General features: G+C 47.1%; 1 protein-coding gene across 2 annotated transcripts in view; it reads left to right on the plus strand.

Moving 5' to 3' along the window:
- LOC139263461 (latent-transforming growth factor beta-binding protein 2-like) overlaps positions 1-3,279 on the plus strand; it is an 857,891-nt gene extending 854,612 nt beyond the window's left edge. For both annotated transcript variants that reach the window (XM_070879584.1, XM_070879586.1), the window contains one exon: positions 1,743-3,279. In XM_070879584.1, the coding sequence (XP_070735685.1) occupies positions 1,743-1,903 (161 nt within the window). In that variant the 3' untranslated portion in view covers positions 1,904-3,279. The remainder of the gene's footprint in view (positions 1-1,742) is intronic.
- The last annotated feature ends 22,646 nt before the right edge of the window (positions 3,280-25,925 follow it).

A 25,925-nucleotide genomic window follows, 5' to 3' on the forward strand; every position in this document is an offset into this window, starting at 1 on the left:
AACTTAGATGTTGACATCTGATTCTGAAGAGTGTACAACCTTAATTCCCTACTTCACATTTCACTTTTACCGCTGACCACTGCCTATTCTCTGTCAGCTGGGTGTGTGGGCTGCAGACTTCTCTGTGGCTTTTATCAGTTCTGCTTTCTGATTTTATCACTTCTGCTGAATGGAACCGGTCCTCATTGATACTGCCCCGCAACCATCAACCCCCCCCCCCCCCTGCCATAGGATGAATGCTGTTTTCTTCAAGTGAAAGTTTCCTCTGAACAAAAAGAAGATGCCAGGCGGATTAAGAAGCTGTTGTAGTGAGCTAATGCATGACCGAAACAGTTATAAACCTGTGCTCTAACGCTAATACAAAATCAGAATACTGCGGATGCTGGAAACCTGAAATAGAAACAGAAACTGCTGAAAATACTCAGCATCTATAGAAAGAGAAACCGAGTGAACATTTCAGGTCGATGACCTTTCGTCAGAACTGGAAAAAGTTCGAGATGGAACAGGTTTTAAGCAAGTGCCGGGGCAGGGAAAGAGGGGAGGGCAGGAAAGAACAAAAGGGAAGGTCTGTGATCGGGTGGAAGGCAGAAATGATTAAATGACAAAAGGGATGATAGTACAAAGCTAAAGGAGATGGTAATGGGCCAGGTAAAGAGACATAAGATGGGTCCAGAGTAGGTGTAAATGGGAATGGCAGAATCATCCACAGCTGCCATGTGAAAAAATAGGGGCAGTAGTTACGGTCTGAAATTGTTAAACTCGATGTTGAGTCCAGAAGGCTGTAAAGTGCCTAATTGAAAGATGAGGTGCCTATTCCTCAAAATTACATTGAGCTTCATTGGAACAGTGCAAGAGGCCAAGGACAGAGAGGTTAGATTGGAAGTGGAGTGGAGCATTAAAGTGACAGGCGACCTGAAGATCAGGGTCACACTCTCAGGCTAAATCTGCATTTAGTCTCCCCAATGTAGAGGAGACCGCATTGTGAGCAGCGAATACAGTATACTAAATTGTAAAAAATACAAATAAATCACTATTTCACCTGGAAGGAGAGTTTGGGGCCCTGAACAGTGGGAAGGGCGGAGGTAAAAGGGCAGGTGTTGCATCACCTGTGCTTGCACTTGTTCTAACACTGTTGGGCATCTCTGCTTTAATATTTGACTAGAGACCATAAGAGTAAACCCTAATTCTCTGCCTGGATTAGATTTAACTCCTATTCCCTAGGTCAAAGGATCAAGCTCTATCTCTCTGTATCAACCAGCAAATTAATTGTTAAAGAGAAATACAGTGTTGACTGATCTCAGCAGCGTATTGTAGGGTTTTGAGAATTGTCCTCAGCACCCCTAGGTTAGAGAGGGGTCATGGTTTTCTCCTCCTGATCGTATAAAGGCATGAGGTGAGGATGAGATCAAACTTGACCTATTAGGTTGTTGTGTCAAATAGTAGGCAACACTCTCTCCAAGGACACTCATCACAGCAAGTAGTCAGTGCTTCAGGAGAAAATTGGTGAAAAATAAAAACCTATGTATTCCATAAAAAAGTCACTCCCCAGAAACTAAAACCTTATCGCCTCAAGGGATATAGGGATAGAGTTTGAAAGTGGATTTGAGGTAGAAGATCAGCATCATATTGAATGGCAGAGCAGGCTCAAGGGGCTGCATGGCCTACTCCTGCTCCTATTTCTTATGTACAAAATATTTCTCAATGAGTTGAAATGACTATTTATCCTCTTTACTGCATTTCAGATATTAATGAATGTGAGGATCTGAGTGACAGCATACCACTCTGCAGGAATGCAAACTGTGAGAACACAGAGGGATCATATAAATGCATCTGTTTACCAGGCTACATACTTTCCCAGAATCCTAATGACTGTATACCAGAAACAGAAGCAGGACATCAGTAAGAATCTGAACACTTTCGCCTGGGAAGGGATGAGGAAGCACTTGGTGATTTATTTTAAGGAAAAAAACATGTTTATCTTACTTGGGATTATCAATTTTGTTATATAAGTGAGAGTAAGTGTTCAGTGATACACTAGGGCTCTACAAATCCACTAGTCTAGCATCTATATCTATAATTTATGTCTGACTAAAAAGTGCTTGATTAAATTGGAAATGATTACATTTGAAAAAAGATAGAGGCAATACAAAGTGGAAGTAGCAAACAGTGGGTTAAGATTAATAAGACTGTATGAAGCCGTTATGTTACTTGAAGATACCTGAATGGCTTTGAAATAATTGACAGCAAGATAGTGATAAATATCAGAATCTTCATCTGCTTTTGCAACAGATTAAAAGAAGTAAATTATTGCTCATTACACATTGCTCTGAAGTATTTGTTGTTTTAAACAGGAGGGACTAATAGTAAGAACAGGTAATGCTCACGTGCTTATTGTTTTTAAAATAAAATGATTCCTATTTTTAAAAGTTGCTGTGCATTTTGGTACACTTGTTATATCTCGGGTTTCAAAAGGAGTCCAATTAGATATTCATGCTCAAAGTCCCAGAGATCAGGGAGTTGGAGAAAATATAGTGCAGTACTGCTATTCGGTCACTACATATCTCTGCACATGATAATTACTCTTCCGTATTGTATTAACGTAGCAAAGTACAGCTCCTAATGCCACAAAAATCATTGAAGTCGATTTTGACCTTTGGGGCATCTCAGCTGGCCACGCAAGCCGGCAGCAAAGAGGTGTCCACCATTGTAAGGCACTGGCTTCATTCAGAATAAAGCTGGCCAGTGGAAATGATCGGAGTGTGCACTGCACACACTCCGCTATTTCCAACTTGAAATGACAGTCAGGGTCCTAGGACCCCGAGTTACACATTGAAATAAGCTTGAAAATGGTGGACACTTTGGGCAACCGGTGATGGGCCCTTTTCAAAACGACACCAGCCACATCATCCGGGTTAATAGGGCGGTAAAGCGACCGATGCCATTTTAAGGCGGTTACCGCCCCATTAATGCCAGACACAGCAAGTGAAAATCGGCCACGTTACTTCTTGAAATCTTTGCGGAAAAATGAATTGCAATTAGTGGTTAAATGTGATGGTGGTTATTTTGAAATTTGGATGCATTCCTGCAAGCCAGCAGGCGGTTAGCACTATAATGGACTGAGGTTTCCCACGTATTAATGAAAATGTACCAATAGGATTGTACTATTATCACCTCTTGTTTATAACTATCAGTTCTTTTTCACTGAATACTAGAAATAACACTGTGCAATATTAACATGGAGCCACTGAGCACATTTGTATGAAATTATCTTGTCCATTTATTTAGCACATTTATTTTAAATGGGTAATGTCTGTTCAAACAGCATACAAAGTAGTTTTATACCCACGCATTAAGCATTCTGATTCTGATATTGCACAACATAATTTCTGAGCACATCTCTTTAAATTAAATCTACAAATATTTCTCTTTTTTTTTAAATTTGTGCTTATTTTCCTTTTTTTTAACTATCATTGCGTTGTCATTACCAGTCAGGTCCATGTGTTCACACCTCCCCTGAGATGGAGATGTAAGGAAAATATTTCAATGAATTGTAATCATTTTCAGTTTTTAAAAAAAGTGATAACTGATTTCATTGTGTAAAAGAACTGCAGCGATAACTTTACAAACTTGCACGCCTGGCCCATAGTTTCCCTTTCACAGGAGCATCTACTGGCAATTCAGGCATGCGTCATTTTTCCATCCATTAATTTTAACAGATGGAAAATCAAGAAAACTGTACTCCCGAATTCCTGATATACGCTGCCAGTGAGCAAACCTCCATACCAGGAATGCAAATTTGTAAAAGTTATCCTTATTCGGTCAGAACTCTCTTACTGTTCCTTCCTGGTCATAAACACATTTTTGGAAGGAGGAGGGAAGGACAACAGAAGGTAGTAACACAGGAAGTGGAAATATATGGGAGAAAAGAAAGATTTACATTTATATAGCGCTTTTCACGACCACCGGACAACTCAAAATGCTTTACAGCCACTGAAGTACTTTTGAAGTGTCGTCATTGTTGTAATTTGCGCACAGCAAACTCCCTCAAATAGCAATGTGATAATGACCAAATAATCTGTTTTTTGTTATGTTGATTGAGGGATAAATATTGGCAAAGACACCGCCTATAACTCCCCTGCTCTTCTCCGAAATAGTGCCAAGAGATCTTTTACATCCACCTGAGAGAGCAGACGGGGCCTCGGTTTAACGTCTCATCTAAAAGACGGCACCTCCGACAGTGTAGCACTCCCTTAGCACTGCACTGGAATGTCAGCCTAGATTTAGGTGCTCAAATCCCTGGAGTGAGATTTGAACCCACACTGGGGAGGAACTAACTCGAACACAAAGATCCACATTTCACTGCTGATGTTCAAACTGCCTAGATAATTACCAAGCCAATGATGTCAAAATAGATCATTCCTTTTGCTAACTTGATTATATCTCAATAATTCCTTTTGAATTCTAGTTGGCTATTGCATTATAAAGGCGAGGCAAATTAAATTTCACAAGTGTAGCGTCGCCCATTTACAAAGTCAGAATTTGATGCATCTCAAACTTCATATTTTGGTTAATGTAAAACTTCACTAAATTTAATTTCTGTAGGTGAAAGGTTTTGTTTGATATTGGACTGAGTTATTGGCCTGTGTGCAAAGGATATACAGACAGATTGTGTGTTAAGTTCTGACTGGCCTCAGTAAAAATGTGGATAGATCCCAGTGTAGGATCAGAAGGCAGGCAGATGGATTCCCGGAGCCCTAGATAACAAATGAAGTGTATCTCACAGCAGCAGCTTGATGGAATTGCTGGAACTGCATTTGCTTGGGGTCAGCCTGCATTCCAATGGGTGCCCACTCAATGGAATGCATGGGTGACATTCAGTTCATATTAGAAGTTGGAGGAGAACAGTAAGCTGGATCCTGCCACACAATGCTGATCATCAACTTGCACTTTGCTCCCTTCCACCCTTCCAAACAGAAAGCATGCACTACCTGTGACTTAGCAATCACAGCATGTTGCTTTCTGTCTTCCACCTGTTTCCAGCTGCTGTTCTTTAAATATTGAAGATATATGTCCCTTCCCAACCCAGCTTTATCTGGATATATCTGTGCATTCAATACGTGAAGTAACTGACTTTCAGGGGGTCTCCTTCTATACAAAACCCATACTTTTTCCAGGTTTTCTTACTCGTGAAGGACTTCTGGAGTGAAATTCTGAAGTTTAAAACAAACAGTCCAGATAAAGTCTTAGCCTAAACAATCATTGTTGGTGTCTAAAATCATAACATGCCAACGGCAAAAATGATAGTAGATAAGTTTATCCTCTGACTCTTGCAGCTTTTGCCAAATTGTGGAATATACCCATTGGTTTACACATAAAAGCTTAGCTTTAAGTGAATCCACTGCCTAAATCTCTTTAAAAAAAAAAATGCATTTAAGTGGGTCATTTATTAAAACTGTAATCTTCTAAAGTTTTGATTCCTGAATATGGGCCTGAAATGGTATCATCCTATTTGAAAATGCTTCCATGGCCTCAAGTAAGCTGTTCCACTACTGATATGATAAGATGGCAGTAACATGTTGTGCAGTATCAGCTGTTGTCTCAGCTCACTCGATTAAATGTACTTTAGCACCTTGAGTTACATTAATGTTCTGTGCTTTGTTTTCGAAATTGTTGACAAAGAACCAATTTAAAAGAAAACTTAAGAATTTCTTTGTAGAATGCAGTCTGAGGGAGGTTCAAACCAGAACAAACAAAAATAACTAAAAACTGTTCAAAAGTTGAATCAATCGTAACCTTCACTTTATCTGTTCAATGTTTGAGGACATCCAATGGAAAACTTCATGTAACAAGAAGGGAGCAACAGAAATTTGCAATAAAACAGGATGTATATTATTTTGATTATTTCAGAATTGGATTTTAATACAGAATTCTTTACTTGGCAGTTTTTTTTTAAAGGATGCTTTTAGCTTACGGATGCACTTTAATTTTATTATTATTTTGCTTTGAACATTTACCTCAGCTGCCCTGAACATGAATTAAATTCACTTTTTTTTCCCTCACCAATTTTCTAATCTCCCCTCGGTTCCTCTCTTGAAGGCGTTGATTCCATGTTGGGCTATGACTCCAGGCACTCTCCCATACCTAGTCGAGGTCGTCATTTTCCCTGTTCAAACCTGAGTGCTGGCAAGCCATTCAACAAAGGAGCAGCATAGGTGAGCCCGATCCTGCCCTCGCCCAATGAACTTCCAGCAGATGCTGCTGGGCATGGAGTGCAAACTCTGGCCTCTTTTCTCTCCCTAACCCAGGGTCACTGATGCCAATTGCAGAGCTCCTACTACTTGCCCCCACTGAGATCAGCTCACATAGCAAGGAAATGGGGTCAATTCTGGAACAAATATGGCCCAGCAGCTCACTTGAGTAATCTCGGTGAGTCACTGGTGGAACCAAATTACTTTCTTTAAAGTTCCAGTAAGATTTTCTACATCAATGTTACAGCTTGTAATTTAAGGAGCATAATGTGTACAAAATTAACACACACACCTGTACATCTCAGTGTGGCAAATGAGTTGTCCAAATAGTTTCTTGAAGATTACATTCAAATTCAAAAGTCTTGCGCATAACATGACCATGTTGTGAATCATCCCACAGGTCTAACCAGTGCTAAACAAAGGACAGATACATTATTGAAAATCTCAAGTAAAGAAAACACATGATTTTTTTTTATTTGTGTGTGTATTTCGTTTTTTTTTATGTAATAATAAGCTCTGGTATATCTTGTAAATCATACTTGCTACTAAAATGTCTGTAAAGCTACAACACCTGATTCCTGTACATGTTTTGTGGATACAAGTTATCATTCTCAAAAACAAAGGAGCGTATGTTTTGTACAGATTTATATGCAAAATACAATGTATTTAATGTTTTAGGCAAGGTTAAGGTTAGTTATTTTGTAATAATATTGTAACTGTTTTCAGTTCAGACTGTATTCTCTTTGCAAATGATCTGGTTACATGTTCTAATATCTCATGCTAAAAATTTGAAGTGTTAAGTGCCTTAGCCATATTTCATTTTATTTCTGTATAATGTAACTTTTAAAAAGCATTTTCTACACTGCACCATATAAAATGCAAATCCTCTGCCCTGTGGAGCAGTTTTGGGTATTTGTTAGGGATCAACCAATACCATAGCATGGTGGGAGTACCATCACCACATGGACTGCAGCGGTTCAAGAAGAGGCTCACCATCACCTTCTCAAGGGCAATTAGGGATGGACAATAAACGCTGGCCTTGCCAGCCAGCCAGCAACAACATCCCACAAATTAATTTTTAAAAATATTTCCCACTGTCACCACGGGTTAATTTTGCAACCTTGCACTGCTTTCAAATAATGGTAAGAAAACCCTGAGCACTGTGCATCTGAATTCTTGTTATGCATCCTTAGTGGATGAAGCTCCCTACTGGGAGCATGAAGAAAAATTACCCTTTAAGTATCCATATAGCTAGGAGCATTTCCAGTGACTTGTATGGGAATGTTAATTGTTCTCTCGTATATTCATTGTAAAGGAATTGCTTCATGATTCATTTGGCTAATCTGTTTTAATCTCAAATCTACAGTATTTAGATTATAGGTTATTCTCATAAACACTACTCATTATCCTACAGGTGTATTAAATGGAACTTAAAAACATGTATACGGTACATTGGTCTGATTATTATCAGGTTGCCACTGAGACTTAACTTTATTGGTACTTTGGTTGTGCAATCCTGAAGACCAAGTGCAACAAAAAGCAGAGAATCACTTGCTTTAACTATCCCTTCTCATCCAGTATCCTTGCTGTCAGTTTGGTAACCTGGGAATCTGGTATTGGTTGATTTCTGGTATTTATAACTATTGATCAGTTGTCATGCAAGCTGCAAACGCTGAACGAAGCCCATAAGTCTGCATTGTTTAAAGAATAAAAACAGCTGCGACAAAGAACCTGTCGTGTTCCGAGGAATTTTCCAGTAGCGGTAAAATCCTCCTCCCACCCCTTCCCCCAAATCTGGAATCGTGAAGCCAAGATGTGGAGGAAAGAGGATGATTTGTATTGTGTAAAATTGATTTGAAATTGGAGCAAATTTGTCTGGACCCGATTTCTGTAATGATGTGCATTTTGCTTCAAAATGAGGCAAGTCAAATAGAGGTGAGCAGATTAATGTTCAGTGACTGACTTGCTTGCATGGCATACCAGAGGTGGTGTGGAAATCAGTGCATGCGAGGGAAAACACTGGACATCCTCCAAAACTTCCAGCACCTTGTTTGCTCAGTTGACAAAGGACACAGTTGCTGCTGGTCAAGATGACTGCAGTACCAGATTCTCCCATGAGGTGGTATGCTGCTTCCACAAGAAATGCCACTTACTGGCGTTAGCTAGAACCTGATGCAACCTGTCGTGTGTGCCTTCCAACTCGTTCCGGTCATTGTATCAGATATTCCATTGCCTAGACACTTGGTGCAGTTTGGCACTGCTGATAGACAGTGTCACTGTTCTGAAACATATAGGGCTGTTGTCTAGAAAAGTCAACCACGCCATCAGGCATGAATTTATCACTTTCATCCTTGGAAATAAAACTGACTGTAACTCCACAACATTCTCTGTCTTTCTTTTGCATGCAGTGTTTTTCTTTTGCTCTTTATAATGTAGCGTTTGTGTATCTAGTTTACAAATGATGCAAAACTTTTTGTTTACTGCTGTATTCAGAATCTGGGGCCAGAAATCTTTGTGCCCCATACAGGGCACTCTGGCCAGAATTCCAGCCTGGCCTAGGAGTTCTGTGTGGCCTTTGTTGGGGAGGGGGGGCGGGGCACAAATCCTCTGCCCACCCTAAACATGGGGCATTGACACACGGTATTCTTGCACCCCCAGCCTGCAAAATGCCAATTGAGGGATCATCAGCCAGTACACGCAGAATGGCAATTGTAGGGCTCACTGAGGTCCATGTATTGGATGTGATTTGGATCCCTAAAGTACATAACCAACAGAACTGTTATGTTCATAAAATTTACGGCACAGAGGGAGGCCATTCGACCCATCGTGTCTGTGCTGGCCAAAAAACAGCTACCCAGCCTAATCCCACTTTACAGCTCTTGGTCCGTAGCCTTGTAGGTTATGGCACTTCAAGTGCACATCCAAGTATTTTTTAAATGTGGTGAGGGTTTCTGCCTATACCACCCTTTCAGGCAGTGACTTTCAGACCCCCAAGAAATTTCCCCTCCATTCCCCTCTAAACCTCCTACCAATACTTTAAATCTATGCCCACTGGTTATTGACCTCTCTGTAAGGGAAATGGGCCCTTCCTATCCACTCTATCTAGGCTCCTCATAATTTTATCATCATCATCATAGGCAGTCCCTCGAAATGGGGATGACTTAAAATTTGTGCCCCGTGTGAGGATCGAGCTCAGGACCTTCAGATTATGAGACTGACGCGCTGCCTACTGCGCTAACGAGGTTCCCGATGCACCTCAATTAAATCTCCCCTCAGCCTCCTCTATTCCAAAGAAAACAGGTTCCTTTACAAAAAAGGATGGGGGGTGGGGGGGAGTTGCCGATTGGTGCCTGATATTCTCTCTCAGGAGGGGAGCCCAGGCAACCGTTACTGAAGCAGGCTGATGCCAATCAGGATTCCTGGCCTCATGGGATGGTCGGGTGCCCTATGTGTGTCCCGAGTGGCCTGGATGCGCTAGAATGACACAAAATCTGCTGCTTCATTACTTCATCAAATTACATAATGCAACTAACTGCACCAAAATCTTTGTGCAACCTATTTACTTTGGTGCTGACAATCTGCAGGACCAGTCACTCTATAGTTGCACTCTAGACTTGGGATTTCTGCCTGCCCATGCATTGCAGCATTAACCCCGCAAGGCAAGCTCATTTATAAAGCCATTGGCACACCAACAGCACAACTCCCATGTAGCACAGGAGTACTGCACTCTGGGTAATAGGGAAGCCTCTTCATCGGCCTTTAAAATGATTCAGCTCTAAAAGTGCAGGAGCAGCCGGTAAGTACTGATTATTGTACCCGAGTGGCTTGAGTGTCAGCTTGTCTCCTTATTTCCTTACTAGAAATTTTCGGAAATTTTATAAGAATTGATTCAATTGGACGAGCAGCCTGAGTGATCCAAAGAAGGGAACAGTACATGCCATGGAGGCAGTAAAGATCAAAGAACTTCAGAAAGTCTGACCTTCAGACCCTTTATAGCTGAATTGCAAAAGGAGAGAAAGACCACCAAAGTGTTATATGAAACACATGGAGGAAAGTGGCTCTGGCATTGAGTGCCAACTCACTCCCAGAACAGCAGACCACTGCAAGAAAAAGTTCAATGACTTGACAAGCCATGACAAGGTAAGACAACTGCCACTGTCCCTTTTTTCTCTTGGGCATCAACACACTGATAACCCATTATTATTACTTGGAGTATAAGTTCTCTTTCATATTGCACTATGGTTCAAGGGCTCCCTATCACTTCACCCTGTTACATATGTTGGCATCCTCACTTGCATGCTGACTTCCATGCAGCTGCATAAAAAAATATTCTTCTACTTTCACATAATGCTAACAGCAGATTTATAACCAACTGCCTGGTGGCACCTGGGAGACAGGCTTCAAATGCTAACATTCACCTAATGCATTCAATCTCGTTTCAGTAGAAACGGACTCTTAATACAAGTTGAAAGGCAGGTGACCAGAGAAGCATACCTGGCACAAAAGAGCTGATTTCCTACAAGCAGCGGGCCCTAGAGCTGTTGGGGAAACACAACTCTAGCCATGGGTGTTTTCTGTATGACCATTCCACAGTTCATGTGGCAGTTTGGTTCCCATGTAGAATTATTTACATCTTATCAAATTAATGGTTCCCATGTGTAATACTGACCATGATTTATTAGGTTATGGGATAAAGTCCCATTTTCTGTTCCCTCTATTCATAAGTGTCATGGAAGAAGCAACTTCCAACATAATGGGCTGGATTTTTGGCTCATTTGCGCCCCGTTTAGCGCCTGGATGGGGCGCAAAAACTATATTTTGGTCACAAAACTTTCAGCAGTGGTTTTGTGGCGGCGCTAAAACTTGGCACCTGCCCGATGTTTTCAACGTTTGGATAACTTCAATCATCGTGCAATGCTGTGCTAGCATCCCGGGAGGAACTTTCGAACATATTGCCCAATTTAGCGTCCGCCCAGGAACCCGCCAGCAAAAAACGTCCTACCCAGTGCGCATCCGGTGCCATCTTTAAAACAGAGGATAGATACGTTTAATGCTGTTTTGTAAAGGTATAATAAAATATTCGAGTTAATAAAAATGTAGAAGCTTACTACAGTACTGATCTTTTTTTTTTCTGTAACTCAAAACCTGAGTAGATCTTTGGTATTTGGAAGGAATAGATAATGTCACGTTTGACCTTGCTTTAGTGACTAATGTTATGTTGTTAAATTTTCTGTTCTGAGCAAACTTTTTCTTGTGTTTATGGATCACTCTGTCGGACAGATATTGCTCAGTTCATTGGCATTACTGGGCTATTTTCTTCTCTTCAAAGCCAATTATAATGGCTTACCACTGTCCTGGCTGAGATCAGCAAACTTCGCGCAGGCAAGTAGGTTAAGGCCTGAGACCTTTGAGGTGCAGACCCGTTTTTAATGTTCCATTTTCTTCATCTAGTGAAAGTGAGCGGAAGAGTAGGGAAAGGCACGGCCAGCCTGTTCTCACTCAGCATCCATATGTGTGTCATTTCTCGAAGGTTCACCAAACCATCTGTCATTGTCTTGGGACATAAGCCAGTGATATAGTGGCCATTGCTGTCGTGACTAATTCACTGTAGAAAAGAATTGGAAGAAGTTTTATGTCAGTTTATAATTCATTGTAAAGGACATTTAAGGACATTTTAAAAGATGGGGCTATACTATGTCAGCCATTATTCCTGGCTGCTTTATTTATACGGCGACGAGCTGCAAGAAGGTTTATTGATAATTTTGAACGTAATCGAAGAGGTCACACACGTATGGGAAGGAGGCCTCACCCCCAATGAGTTTACAGAGAATAGTGCTCATACCTGCAGCTCTCTTGAGGCAAAGTGCGTTAGAAGGCTGCGTTTCAGAAAAGAAGTGCTGACAGAGATATGCCAGCTCATAAATGAAGACCTATAGCCTACCAGCAGCAACAGGACTACATTGCCCATCAAGGTGAAGGTGACTGCAGCACTTGCCTTCTATTCCTCCGGCTCCTTTCAGGCATCAGCGGGGGACATATGTTCCATCTCGCAGCACACGACACATTGCTGTATTCGCCAGGTGACTACTGCACTGTACGCATGCGAGATGGACTTCATAAACTTCCCAATGACCAGGGAGGCCCAGAATGAGAGGGCTATAGGTTTTGGACGATTTTCTGGCTTCCCCAAGGTTCAGGGTGCGCATTGACTGTACGCACATCGCCCTACGAACACCTTTACTCAATCCAGAGGTTTACCAAAACTGAAACGGATTCCATTCCATGAATGTACACATCATCTGTGACCATACTCAGTATTGTGTTCCTAACACAGATGAGGCTGCACACAGAGAGGTTAAAGTAACAGTGACCTCAATCTTTAATAAGACACTCCAGAGTGAGGAACAGGCCTTAGGAGCCGGCTTATATACAGTGCTCCCAAGGGATGCTGGGATCCCTTGGGACTTCAGGGAATGCACTCCCTGGTGGCGGAACATGGGAGTGCATGCTTTACAGATACACAACATCATTCCCCCGCAAAGTCAAAGTGAAAACTATTTACAAGGTGGGGCGGCCAGGAGCCTTTCTTTCCCTGGTGGACCGCCTCAGTACAAATGTCTGTTCGGGTGTGTTGGCTGTGCCCTCGTTGGGCTGGCGTGTTGTTGGCCCTGCAGGGCTGCTAGGTGAGCCTGGTCTTGCTGGGCTGTTGGGCGTGATGGGTTTGATTTCCTGGTCCGGTGTGGTGTCGTTGATCCTTTGGGTGTGTGTTGTGGGCTCGAAAAAGGTGGTGTCTGCTGTGGGTTGTTCAGGGCAGTCTGTGAACCGCAGCCTCGTTTGGTCCAGGTGCTTTCTGCAAATTTGTCCATTGTCTCGTTTGACTACATACACCCTATTCCCTTCTTTAGCTATCACCGTGTCCGTGATCCACTTGGGACCATGTCCATAGTTTAGCACATACACAAGGTCATTCAGATCAATTTCCCGTGACACAGTGGCGCGAACATCATTTAAATTTTGTTGCTGCCGCCTGCTCTCTACCTGATCATGCAGGTTGGGGTGAACCAGCAAGAGTCTGGTTTTAAGTGTCCTTTTCATGAGTAGCTCAGCCGGGGGCACCCCTGTGAGCGAGTGGGGTCTCGTGCAGTAGCTGAGCAGTACTCGGGACAAGCGGGTTTGGAGTGAGCCTTCTGTGACTCGTTAAAGGCTCTGTTTGATGGTTTGTACTGCCCCTCTGCCTACCCATTGGAGGCTTGTTTAAACGGGGCCGAGGTGACATGTTTGATCCCATTGCGGGTCATGAATTCTTTAAATTCGGCACTGGTGAAACATGGCCCGTTGTCACTGACCAGTATGTCAGGCAGGCCATGTGTGGCAAACATGGCCCTCAGGCTTTCAATGGTGGCGGTGGCAGTGCTTCCCGACATTATTTCACATTCAATCCATTTTGAGAAAGCAGCCACCACTACCAGGACCATTTTACCGAGAAACGAGCCTGCATAGTCGACATGAATCCTCGACCATGGCCTGGAGGGCCAGGGTTATAAACTTAGTGGTGCTTCTCTGGGCGCGTTGCTCAACTGAGCACATACGCTGCATTGCCGTACACAGGACTCTTAAGTCAGTGTCGATACCGGGCCACCACACGTGGGATCTGGCTATCACTTTCATCATTACTATACCCGGGTGTGTGCTGTGGAGATCCGAGATGAACGTCTTCCTGCCCTTTTTTGGTAGCACTACGCGGTTACCCCACAACAGGTAGTTTGCCTGAATGGACAGCTCGTCCTTTCACCGCTGGAACGGCTTGATTGGCTCTTGTATTTCAACGGGGATGCTGGCCCAGCTCCCATGCAGTACACAGTTTTTTTTACTAGGGACAGTTTTTTACTAGGCTGGTCCAAGTCCTAATCTGGCCGTGACAGGTGATTTATCATTTTCAAACGCTTCCATGACCATCAACAAGTCTGCGGGCTGCACCACCATCAACAAGTTTGCAGGCTGCACCATTTCCACCCCCGTGATGGACAATGGTAGCCGACTGAGAGCATCCGCACAGTTCTCGGTGCCTGGCCTGTGGCGGATGGTATAGTTATATGCTGATAGCCCGAGTGCCCACCTTAGTATGCGGGCTGAAGCATTAGTATTTATCCCCTTGTTTTCAGCGAACAGGGATGTGAGGGGCTTGTGATCGGTTTCCAGCTCAAATTTGAGACCAAGCAGGTACTGATGCATTTTCTTCATGAGGCTGTAGGTCGGTGCCCCGCAGACTGTGAGGAGGACCGCTCTCCCTTTTGCAGCGCTTCCTTCTCCGTCCAGCTCGTTGGCTACAAAGTACTGGTCTAGCCGTTCGACATAGGCTCTCTGAGAACTTCTTCAGGATGCCCACAGTTTGCTGCATCTTTGCGTTGGATTCGTATTCTCGTTGCCAATTATTGTATTCCTAACACACATGAGGCTGCACACAGGGAGGTTCAAGTAACAGTGACCTCAGTCTTTAATATGACACTCCAGAGTGAGGAACAGGCCTTAGGGGCCGGCTTATATACAATGCTTCCAAGGGATGCTGGGATCCCTTGGGACTTCAGGGAATGAGCTCCCAGGTGACGGAACATGGGAGTGCATGCTTTACAGATACACAACACTCAGCACAAACAGCAATCAATTCCCAATATCCAGGGAGCATCCATGATGCTTTCATCTTGCATGAGAGCACTGTCTCAGGCCTGTTCCAGCGTCAACCACAAGGCAAGAGCTGGATGTTCGGGGTCAAAGGTTATGGCCTCGCCACCTGGCTCATGATCCCCCCTCGGGATCCCTCAGACAGAAGCTGAGCATCACTATAATGCAGCCACATGCAACAGCGTCGAACAGACAATTGGAGTGCTCAAGCAGCGCTTCTGATGCCTGGACCACTCTGGAGGCTGCCTGCAATACGCCGCTCAGCGAGTCACTGAGTTCATTGTGGTGTGCTGCACGCTACACAAGTTGGCCATCATGAGGGGACAGGAATTGCCAATGGGAATTACAGAACCACTTCAGGATAGGGGGGGAGGAGGAGGAGGATGACGATGAGGAAGAGGAGCCTAGCGAGGAATCCATGCCATTACCACTCCAGCCATAACCACAGGGAAGGCATCATGGAAATGTCGCCGCTGCAAAAGCCTTACGTCAAGCAGCTCATAATTGAATGATCTGCTTGAAAAGTAAACGGCATGTTTGACCGTTGCCTGGCCACTCTATCCCACCATGTTGACTATTCCGCCTCTTATTCTGCAAATGAGACATTACACAGGAATGTTTAAGGTAAACAACAGATTTTATAAAATTATGTAAACTTTTAAAACTTTGTAAACATTGAAACATTGGAATCTTTAATAATCATTGAACTTTTATAACTCAATATTAATATAATGTGAAAACTTTTAAAACTTTAATAAAATAACAACAAGAACAACACAACAACCCCTGCCCCAATGTCTTTTAGTACCAGGTGTCTGCTCCCCCCCCCTTACCCTTACCCCTAGCCCCCTCCCTCGCCTGCTCCCCCTACCGTGGCACCCGATCATGGAGCAAGGTGGTCAGAATCCTGCTGTATTGGGGGCGAGAGACATTGGAGACGCTGTTTGGGGATGCACTGGAGAAGCTCGGGGTATGGCAGGCCCGGCTTCTGAGTGGTGAGCCTCTTGCTCTGTGTCGTCAGTCACAGGTGGTGTAGGTCTGGGAGTGTCACTGGTGGAGGCCATCAGCCTCGTGTGGGCATTGTTGGCCTCACAGGTTTCGCGGCTCGCACCGACACTCTGCGACCCTACCTCGGTAATCGTCGCAGTGAACTTCTCGATGCTCGTGGGAATCCTACCCAGGACATCATGGAGCTGTCGGGTGAGCTGGACGTTCGCTCTGGACAGTCCCACCATGTCCGCTTCTGCGTCTGCCTGTCTGTCAGCAGACCAACTTTGCTGACTCACCCTCTGGATTCGACCCCAGAATTGCGTTGTTGCACACCACTAGTCCCAGGCGCCTCGGATGTGTCAAAGCCCAAGAATGCGCAATCATCCTCAGACAACATATTTCCCGGTGCCAAAAGAGGTGTGGAGTGCATCTCCCTCCCCCCCCTTCCCCACCTCATCCCCCCTCCCCCCTCCTGCAGTCGGCTCCTCACTGCTCTCTTCCTCTGCCTCCACAGCCCCACCCCACCCCCCCCCCCCACATGATGGGCTGATGTGGAGGGTTCACAGCGCCTGTGCCTCTTCATCTGGAAGTAGAAAGCAACAGACAAGTGGTTAGCAGCAGGGGAGGGGACTGGGTGATATGGGGAAGGTCACATAACACAGACTTATTTGAAGGACTGCCATTACTCCATTATATGTAAAATACAGACACTGCATTACATTACCCCAACCCTACTCCACAGACAGTGCATCACATTGCCCCAACCCAGCCCAGGGAGTATGCAGGATTTACCCTCAGTATCCAAGACGGGGTCAGCACACTCACCACCAGAGACGCCGATGAGGCCTGCCACTCACTCCTCCACGTCAGTCAGTGGCAGGGTGTGAGCCCGACCACTGCCTGTCCGCCGCTGCTCCCAGCGGCTACGGGACTTCTTTGCCTGCAATGATGAAAATGGGAATGGCTATCAGAGGGTCCATCTGCTCTTGTGGCACACACATACAGTCACCAAAGCACATACCATACTGTGTGAATGTAATACAGTCCTCTGTTTAACGGCCTGGGAAGTTGCATGTGGTTCATCAGGAGGATATTGAAGTGTGGAAACATCTTATGAGATCTCAAAAAGCAATCTTAATAATGTATAAAGATCATTCATGGCAAATAGGGTGCCGAACTAAGCCTACCTATGTGTCATGCATTTTAGGAAGCAACCCATGGAGTGCTGAGACCCAGCAACAGCATCAGAACAAATAGTGAGTCAGATTTATAATTTCAGTAATGAAAATGGTACTCACTCTGACGACCTTGGTAGATCGTTACATTTTTTTCGACACTGTGTGCCGGTTCGAGCAACAGTGCCAGAGAGAGAGACCTCCACTGCGATCTCCCTCCATATCTTCTTGAAGATTGCTGAGAGGGGTCTATTTCCACCCCTCCTATGTAAGTCTGACCATCTCTGCTCCACAGCACTAACTAGGGCCTCGTTTGCCTCGGTGGTAAACCTCCTCGCCCATTGTCTATCCTCCTCCATGATGCTGTGATCCTCCATAATCCAAATCGAAAGTGAAATGGCTGATTCAGCTTCAGGTGTAATGCGCATGCACGCGGGCACTCCCTGACTGCATTAGCGTTTGCGGTCGGACAGCTGCCCAGAAGTGTGGGAAGAATTTAAAAAAATATATTTGCGCATGCGTAGGAGAGCCAATTTTTCTGGGGGGGGCTGAAAGTTTTGGCTGCGGCGCACAAAATCTGTTTTGCAACGCCAGAGTTAGCACTAACACTCATCAGCAACTTTCATCTGGCGAAAGTTGCGTGCTCAGGCACTAACGCTGACTTGGTGCTAAAAAAAATGTCCCCGCGATTTGCACCCGAAATGAGATCTCAAAAGCAATCAAGTGAGTGTGCAGGAGAGAGAGAGAGAGAGAGAGAGTAAGTGTGCAGGAGAGAGAGAGAGAGAGGAAGAGTGTGCAAGAGAGAGTGAGTGTGCAGCAGAGAGAGAGGAAGAGTGAGTGTGCAGCAGAGAGAGAGAGAGAGAGAGTGAGTGTGCAGGAGAGAGAGAGTGAGTGTGCAGGAGAGAGAGAGTGAGTGTGCAGGAGAGAGAGAGTGAGTGTGCAGGAGAGAGAGAGAGTGAGTGTGCAGGAGAGAGACAGAGTGCAGAAGAGAGAGTGAGTATGCAGGTGAGAGAGAGAGAGAGAGAGAGTGAGTGTGCAGGAGAGAGAGAGAGAGTGGGTGTGCAGGAGAGAGAGAGAGAGTGGGTGTGCAGGAGAGAGAAAGAGAGTGGGTGTGCAGGAAAGAGAGAGAGAGGGTGTGCAGGAGAGAGAGAGAGAGAGTGGGTGTGCAGGAGAGAGAGAGAGAGTGGGTGTGCAGGAGAGAGAGAGAGAGAGAGAGTGAGTGTGCAGGAGAGAGAGAGTGAGTGTGCAGGAGAGAGAGAGAGAGTGAGTGTGCAGGAGAGAGAGAGAGAGTGAGTGTGCAGGAGAGAGAGAGAGAGTGAGTGTGCAGGTGAGAGAGAGAGTGAGTGTGCAGGAGAGAGAGAGTGAGTGTGCAGGAGAGAGAGAGAGAGTGGGTGTGCAGGAGAGAGAGAGAGAGTGGGTGTGCAGGAGAGAGAAAGAGAGTGGGTGTGCAGGAAAGAGAGAGAGAGGGTGTGCAGGAGAGAGAGAGAGAGAGTGGGTGTGCAGGAGAGAGAGAGAGAGTGGGTGTGCAGGAGAGAGAGAGAGAGAGAGAGTGAGTGTGCAGGAGAGAGAGAGTGAGTGTGCAGGAGAGAGAGAGAGAGTGAGTGTGCAGGAGAGAGAGAGAGAGTGAGTGTGCAGGAGAGAGAGAGAGAGTGAGTGTGCAGGTGAGAGAGAGAGTGAGTGTGCAGGAGAGAGAGAGTGAGTGTGCAGGAGAGAGAGAGAGAGAGTGAGTGTGCAGGAGAGAGAGAGAGAGAGTGAGTGTGCAGGAGAGAGAGAGAGAGAGTGAGTGTGCAGGAGAGAGAGAGTGAGTGTGCAGGAGAGAGAGAGAGAGTGAGTGTGCAGGAGAGAGAGAGAGAGAGAGTGTGCAGGAGAGAGAGAGAGTGAGTGAGTGTGCAGGAGAGAGAGAGAGTGAGTGAGTGTGCAGGAGAGTGAGAGAGAGAGTGAGTGTGCAGGAGAGAGAGAGTGAGTGTGCAGGAGAGAGAGAGAGTGAGTGTGCAGGAGAGAGAGAGTGAGTGTGCAGGAGAGAGAGAGAGTGAGTGTGCAGGAGAGAGAGAGAGTGAGTGTGCAGGAGAGAGAGAGAGTGAGTGTGCAGAGGAGAGAGAGTGAGTGTGCAGGAGAGAGAGAGAGTGAGTGTGCAGGAGAGAGAGAGTGAGTGTGCAGGAGAGAGAGAGTGAGTGTGCAGGAGAGAGAGAGTGAGTGTGCAAGAGAGAGAGAGAGAGTGAGTGTGCAAGAGAGAGAGAGAGAGTGAGTGTGCAGGAGAGAGAGAGAGAGTGAGTGTGCAGGAGAGAGAGAGAGAGAGAGAGTGAGTGTGCAGGAGAGAGAGAGTGAGTGTGCAGGAGAGAGAGAGAGAGTGAGTGTGCAGGAGAGAGAGAGAGAGTGAGTGTGCAGGAGAGAGAGAGAGTGAGTGTGCAGGAGAGAGAGAGAGTGAGTGTGCAGGAGAGAGAGAGAGTGAGTGTGCAGGAGAGAGAGAGAGAGTGAGTGTGCAGGAGAGAGAGAGAGAGTGAGTGTGCAGGAGAGAGAGAGAGAGTGAGTGTGCAGGAGAGAGAGAGAGAGTGAGTGTGCAGGAGAGAGAGTGAGTGTGCAGGAGAGAGAGAGTGTGTGCAGGAGAGAGAGAGAGAGTGAGTGTGCAGGAGAGAGAGAGAGAGAGAGTGTGCAGGAGAGAGAGAGAGTGAGTGAGTGTGCAGGAGAGAGAGAGAGTGAGTGAGTGTGCAGGAGAGAGAGAGAGAGAGTGAGTGTGCAGGAGAGAGAGAGAGTGAGTGTGCAGGAGAGAGAGAGAGTGAGTGTGCAGGAGAGAGAGAGAGTGAGTGTGCAGGAGAGAGAGAGAGTGAGTGTGCAGGAGAGAGAGAGAGTGAGTGTGCAGGAGAGAGAGAGAGTGAGTGTGCAGGAGAGAGAGAGAGTGAGTGTGCAGAGGAGAGAGAGTGAGTGTGCAGAGGAGAGAGAGTGAGTGTGCAGGAGAGAGAGAGAGTGAGTGTGCAGGAGAGAGAGAGTGAGTGTGCAGGAGAGAGAGAGTGAGTGTGCAAGAGAGAGAGAGAGAGTGAGTGTGCAGGAGAGAGAGAGAGAGTGAGTGTGCAGGAGAGAGAGAGAGAGTGAGTGTGCAGGAGAGAGAGAGTGAGTGTGCAGGAGAGAGAGAGAGAGTGAGTGTGCAGGAGAGAGAGAGAGAGTGAGTGTGCAGGAGAGAGAGAGAGAGTGAGTGTGCAGGAGAGAGAGAGAGAGTGAGTGTGCAGGAGAGAGAGAGAGAGTGAGTGTGCAGGAGAGAGAGAGAGAGTGAGTGTGCGGGAGAGAGAGTGAGTGTGCAGGAGAGAGAGAGTGTGTGCAGGAGAGAGAGAGTGAGAGTGAGTGTGCAGGAGAGAGAGTGAGTGTGCAGGAGAGAGAGAGAGGAAGAGTGAGTGTGCAGGAGAGAGAGAGAGAGTGTGCAGATGAGAGAGAGAGAGAGTGTGCAGATGAGAGAGAGAGTGAGTGTGCAGATGAGAGAGAGAGTGAGTGTGCAGGAGAGAGAGAGAGAGTGAGTGTGCAGGAGAGAGAGAGAGTGAGTGTGCAGGAGAGAGAGAGAGAGTGAGTGTGCAGGAGAGAGAGAGTGAGTGTGCAGGAGAGAGAGTGAGTGTGCAGGAGAGAGAGAGAGAGTGAGTGTGCAGGAGAGAGAGAGAGAGTAAGTGTGCAGGAGAGAGAGAGAGAGAGTGAGTGTGCAGGAGAGAGAGAGTGAGTGTGCAGGAGAGAGAGAGAGAGTGAGTGTGCAGGAGAGAGAGAGAGAGTGAGTGTGCAGGAGAGAGAGAGAGAGTGAGTGTGCAGGAGAGAGAGAGAGAGTGAGTGTGCAGGAGAGAGAGTGAGTGTGCAAGAGAGAGAGTGAGTGTGCAAGAGAGAGAGAGAGTGTGCAGATGAGAGAGAGAGAGTGAGCGAGTGTGCAGGAGAGAGAGAGTGAGTGTGCAGGAGAGAGAGAGTGAGTGTGCAGGAGAGAGAGAGTGAGTGTGCAGGAGAGAGAGAGGAAGAGTGAGTGTGCAGGAGAGAGAGAGAGAGTGAGTGTGCAGGAGAGAGAGAGAGAGTGAGTGTGCAGGAGAGAGAGAGAGAGTGAGTGTGCAGGAGAGAGAGAGAGAGTGAGTGTGCGGGAGAGAGAGAGAGAGTGAGTGTGCAGGAGAGAGAGTGAGAGTGCAGGAGAGAGAGAGTGTGTGCAGGAGAGAGAGAGTGAGAGTGAGTGTGCAGGAGAGAGAGTGAGTGTGCAGGAGAGAGAGAGAGGAAGAGTGAGTGTGCAGGAGAGAGAGAGAGAGTGTGCAGATGAGAGAGAGAGTGAGTGTGCAGATGAGAGAGAGAGTGAGTGTGCAGGAGAGAGAGAGAGAGTGAGTGTGCAGGAGAGAGCGAGAGAGTGAGTGTGCAGGAGAGAGAGTGAGTGTGCAGGAGAGAGAGAGAGAGTGAGTGTGCAGGAGAGAGAGAGAGAGTAAGTGTGCAGGAGAGAGAGAGAGAGTAAGTGTGCAGGAGAGAGAGAGAGAGTGAGTGTGCAGGAGAGAGAGAGTGAGTGTGCAGCAGAGAGAGAGAGAGTGAGTGTGCAAGAGAGAGAGAGAGTGAGTGTGCAGGAGAGAGAGAGAGAGTGAGTGTGCAGGAGAGAGAGAGAGAGTGAGTGTGCAGGAGAGAGAGAGAGAGTGAGTGTGCAGGAGAGAGAGTGAGTGTGCAAGAGAGAGAGAGAGTGTGCAGATGAGAACGAGAGAGTGAGCGAGTGTGCAGGAGAGAGAGAGTGAGTGTGCAGGAGAGAGAGAGTGAGTGTGCAGGAGAGAGAGAGTGAGTGTGCAGCAGAGAGAGAGAGGAAGAGTGAGTGTGCAGGAGAGAGAGAGGAAGAGTGAGTGTGCAGGAGAGAGAGAGAGAGAGTGAGTGTGCAGGAGAGAGAGAGAGAGAGTGAGTGTGCAGGAGAGAGAGAGAGTGAGTGTGCAGGAGAGAGAGAGTGAGTGTGCAAGAGAGAGAGAGAGAGTGAGTGTGCAAGAGAGAGAGAGAGAGTGAGTGTGCAGGAGAGAGAGAGAGAGTGAGTGTGCAGGAGAGAGAGAGAGAGAGAGAGTGAGTGTGCAGGAGAGAGAGAGTGAGTGTGCAGGAGAGAGAGAGAGAGTGAGTGTGCAGGAGAGAGAGAGAGAGTGAGTGTGTAGGAGAGAGAGAGAGTGAGTGTGCAGGAGAGAGAGAGAGAGTGAGTGTGCAGGAGAGAGAGAGAGAGTGAGTGTGCAGGAGAGAGAGAGAGAGTGAGTGTGCGGGAGAGAGAGAGAGAGTGAGTGTGCAGGAGAGAGAGTGAGTGTGCAGGAGAGAGAGAGTGTGTGCAGGAGAGAGAGAGTGAGAGTGAGTGTGCAGGAGAGAGAGTGAGTGTGCAGGAGAGAGAGAGAGGAAGAGTGAGTGTGCAGGAGAGAGAGAGAGAGTGTGCAGATGAGAGAGAGAGAGAGTGTGCAGATGAGAGAGAGAGTGAGTGTGCAGATGAGAGAGAGAGTGAGTGTGCAGGAGAGAGAGAGAGAGTGAGTGTGCAGGAGAGAGAGAGAGAGTGAGTGTGCAGGAGAGAGAGAGAGTGAGTGTGCAGGAGAGAGAGAGAGTGAGTGTGCAGGAGAGAGAGAGTGAGTGTGCAGGAGAGAGAGAGTGAGTGTGCAGGAGAGAGAGAGTGAGTGTGCAGGAGAGAGAGTGAGTGTGCAGGAGAGAGAGAGAGAGTGAGTGTGCAGGAGAGAGAGAGAGAGTAAGTGTGCAGGAGAGAGAGAGAGAGAGTGAGTGTGCAGGAGAGAGAGAGTGAGTGTGCAGCAGAGAGAGAGAGAGTGGGTGTGCAGGAGAGAGAGAGAGAGAGTGAGTGTGCAGGAGAGATAGAGTGAGTGTGCAGGAGAGAGAGAGAGAGTGAATGTGCAGGAGAGAGAGAGAGAGTGAGTGTGCAGGAGAGAGAGAGAGAGTGAGTGTGCAGGTGAGAGAGAGAGTGTGCAGGTGAGAGAGAGAGTGTGCAGGAGAGAGAGAGAGAGAGTGAGTGTGCAGGAGAGAGAGAGAGAGAGTGAGTGTGCAGGAGAGAGAGAGAGAGAGTGAGTGTGCAGGAGAGAGAGAGAGAGAGTGAGTGTGCAGGAGAGAGAGAGTGAGTGTGCAGGAGAGAGAGAGAGAGTGAGTGTGCAGGAGAGAGAGAGAGAGAGAGTGTGCAGGAGAGAGAGAGAGTGAGTGAGTGTGCAGGAGAGAGAGAGAGAGTGAGTGTGCAGGAGAGAGAGAGAGAGTGAGTGTGCAGGAGAGAGAGAGAGAGAGAGAGTGAGTGTGCAGGAGAGAGAGAGAGAGAGAGTGAGTGTGCAGGAGAGAGAGAGTGAGTGTGCAGGAGAGAGAGAGAGAGTGAGTGTGCAGGAGAGAGAGAGAGAGTGAGTGTGCAGGAGAGAGAGAGAGAGTGAGTGTGCAGGAGAGAGAGAGAGAGTGAGTGTGCGGGAGAGAGAGAGTGAGTGAGTGTGCAGGAGAGAGAGAGAGTGAGTGAGTGTGCAGGAGAGAGAGAGAGAGAGTGAGTGTGCAGGAGAGAGAGAGAGTGAGTGTGCAGGAGAGAGAGAGAGTGAGTGTGCAGGAGAGAGAGAGAGTGAGTGTGCAGGAGAGAGAGAGAGTGAGTGTGCAGGAGAGAGAGAGAGTGAGTGTGCAGGAGAGAGAGAGAGTGAGTGTGCAGAGAGAGAGAGAGTGAGTGTGCAGAGGAGAGAGAGTGAGTGTGCAGGAGAGAGAGAGAGTGAGTGTGCAGGAGAGAGAGAGTGAGTGTGCAGGAGAGAGAGAGTGAGTGTGCAAGAGAGAGAGAGAGAGTGAGTGTGCAGGAGAGAGAGAGAGAGTGAGTGTGCAGGAGAGAGAGAGAGAGTGAGTGTGCAGGAGAGAGAGAGTGAGTGTGCAGGAGAGAGAGAGAGAGTGAGTGTGCAGGAGAGAGAGAGAGAGTGAGTGTGCAGAAGAGAGAGAGAGAGTGAGTGTGCAGGAGAGAGAGAGAGAGTGAGTGTGCAGGAGAGAGAGAGAGAGTGAGTGTGCAGGAGAGAGAGAGAGAGTGAGTGTGCAGGAGAGAGAGAGAGAGTGAGTGTGCAGGAGAGAGAGAGAGAGAGTGAGTGTGCAGGTGAGAGAGAGAGTGAGTGTGCAGGAGAGAGAGAGTGAGTGTGCAGGAGAGAGAGAGAGAGAGTGAGTGTGCAGGAGAGAGAGAGAGAGAGTGAGTGTGCAGGAGAGAGAGAGAGAGAGTGAGTGTGCAGGAGAGAGAGAGTGAGTGTGCAGGAGAGAGAGAGAGAGTGAGTGTGCAGGAGAGAGAGAGAGAGAGAGTGTGCAGGAGAGAGAGAGAGTGAGTGAGTGTGCAGGAGAGAGAGAGAGTGAGTGAGTGTGCAGGAGAGAGAGAGAGAGAGTGAGTGTGCAGGAGAGAGAGAGAGTGAGTGTGCAGGAGAGAGAGAGAGTGAGTGTGCAGGAGAGAGAGAGAGTGAGTGTGCAGGAGAGAGAGAGAGTGAGTGTGCAGGAGAGAGAGAGAGTGAGTGTGCAGGAGAGAGAGAGAGTGAGTGTGCAGAGGAGAGAGAGTGAGTGTGCAGAGAGAGAGAGAGAGTGAGTGTGCAAGAGAGAGAGAGTGAGTGTGCAGGAGAGAGAGAGTGAGTGTGCAGGAGAGAGAGAGTGAGTGTGCAAGAGAGAGAGAGAGAGTGAGTGTGCAAGAGAGAGAGAGAGAGTGAGTGTGCAAGAGAGAGAGAGAGTGAGTGTGCAAGAGAGAGAGAGAGTGAGTGTGCAGGAGAGAGAGAGAGAGAGAGAGTGAGTGTGCAGAGAGAGAGAGAGAGAGAGAGTGAGTGTGCAGGAGAGAGAGAGTGAGTGTGCAGGAGAGAGAGAGAGTGTGAGTGTGCAGGAGAGAGAGAGAGAGTGAGTGTGCAGGAGAGAGAGAGAGTGAGTGTGCAGGAGAGAGAGAGTGAGTGTGCAGGAGAGAGAGAGAGAGTGAGTGTGCAGGAGAGAGAGAGAGTGAGTGTGCAGGAGAGAGAGTGAGTGTGCAGGAGAGAGAGAGTGTGTGCAGGAGAGAGAGAGAGAGTGAGTGTGCAGGAGAAGAGAGAGAGAGAGTGTGCAGGAGAGAGAGAGAGTGAGTGTGCAGGAGAGAGAGAGAGTGAGTGTGCAGGAGAGAGAGAGAGTGAGTGTGCAGGAGAGAGAGAGAGTGAGTGTGCAGGAGAGAGAGAGAGAGTGAGTGTGCAGGAGAGAGAGAGAGTGAGTGTGCAGGAGAGAGAGAGAGTGAGTGTGCAGGAGAGAGAGAGAGTGAGTGTGCAGGAGAGAGAGAGAGTGAGTGTGCAGAGGAGAGAGAGTGAGTGTGCAGAGGAGAGAGAGTGAGTGTGCAGGAGAGAGAGAGAGTGAGTGTGCAGGAGAGAGAGAGTGAGTGTGCAGGAGAGAGAGAGTGAGTGTGCAAGAGAGAGAGAGAGAGTGAGTGTGCAGGAGAGAGAGAGAGAGTGAGTGTGCAGGAGAGAGAGAGAGAGTGAGTGTGCAGGAGAGAGAGAGTGAGTGTGCAGGAGAGAGAGAGAGAGTGAGTGTGCAGGAGAGAGAGAGAGAGTGAGTGTGCAGGAGAGAGAGAGAGAGTGAGTGTGCAGGAGAGAGAGAGAGAGTGAGTGTGCGGAGAGAGAGAGAGAGTGAGTGTGCAGGAGAGAGAGTGAGTGTGCAGGAGAGAGAGAGTGTGTGCAGGAGAGAGAGAGTGAGAGTGAGTGTGCAGGAGAGAGAGTGAGTGTGCAGGAGAGAGAGAGAGGAAGAGTGAGTGTGCAGGAGAGAGAGAGAGAGTGTGCAGATGAGAGAGAGAGAGAGTGTGCAGATGAGAGAGAGAGTGAGTGTGCAGGAGAGAGAGTGAGTGTGCAGGAGAGAGAGAGAGTGTGTGCAGGAGAGAGAGAGTGAGAGTGAGTGTGCAGGAGAG

This window comes from Pristiophorus japonicus, chromosome 4 (assembly GCF_044704955.1).
Source record: "Pristiophorus japonicus isolate sPriJap1 chromosome 4, sPriJap1.hap1, whole genome shotgun sequence".
Classification (NCBI taxonomy): Eukaryota; Metazoa; Chordata; class Chondrichthyes; family Pristiophoridae; genus Pristiophorus; species Pristiophorus japonicus.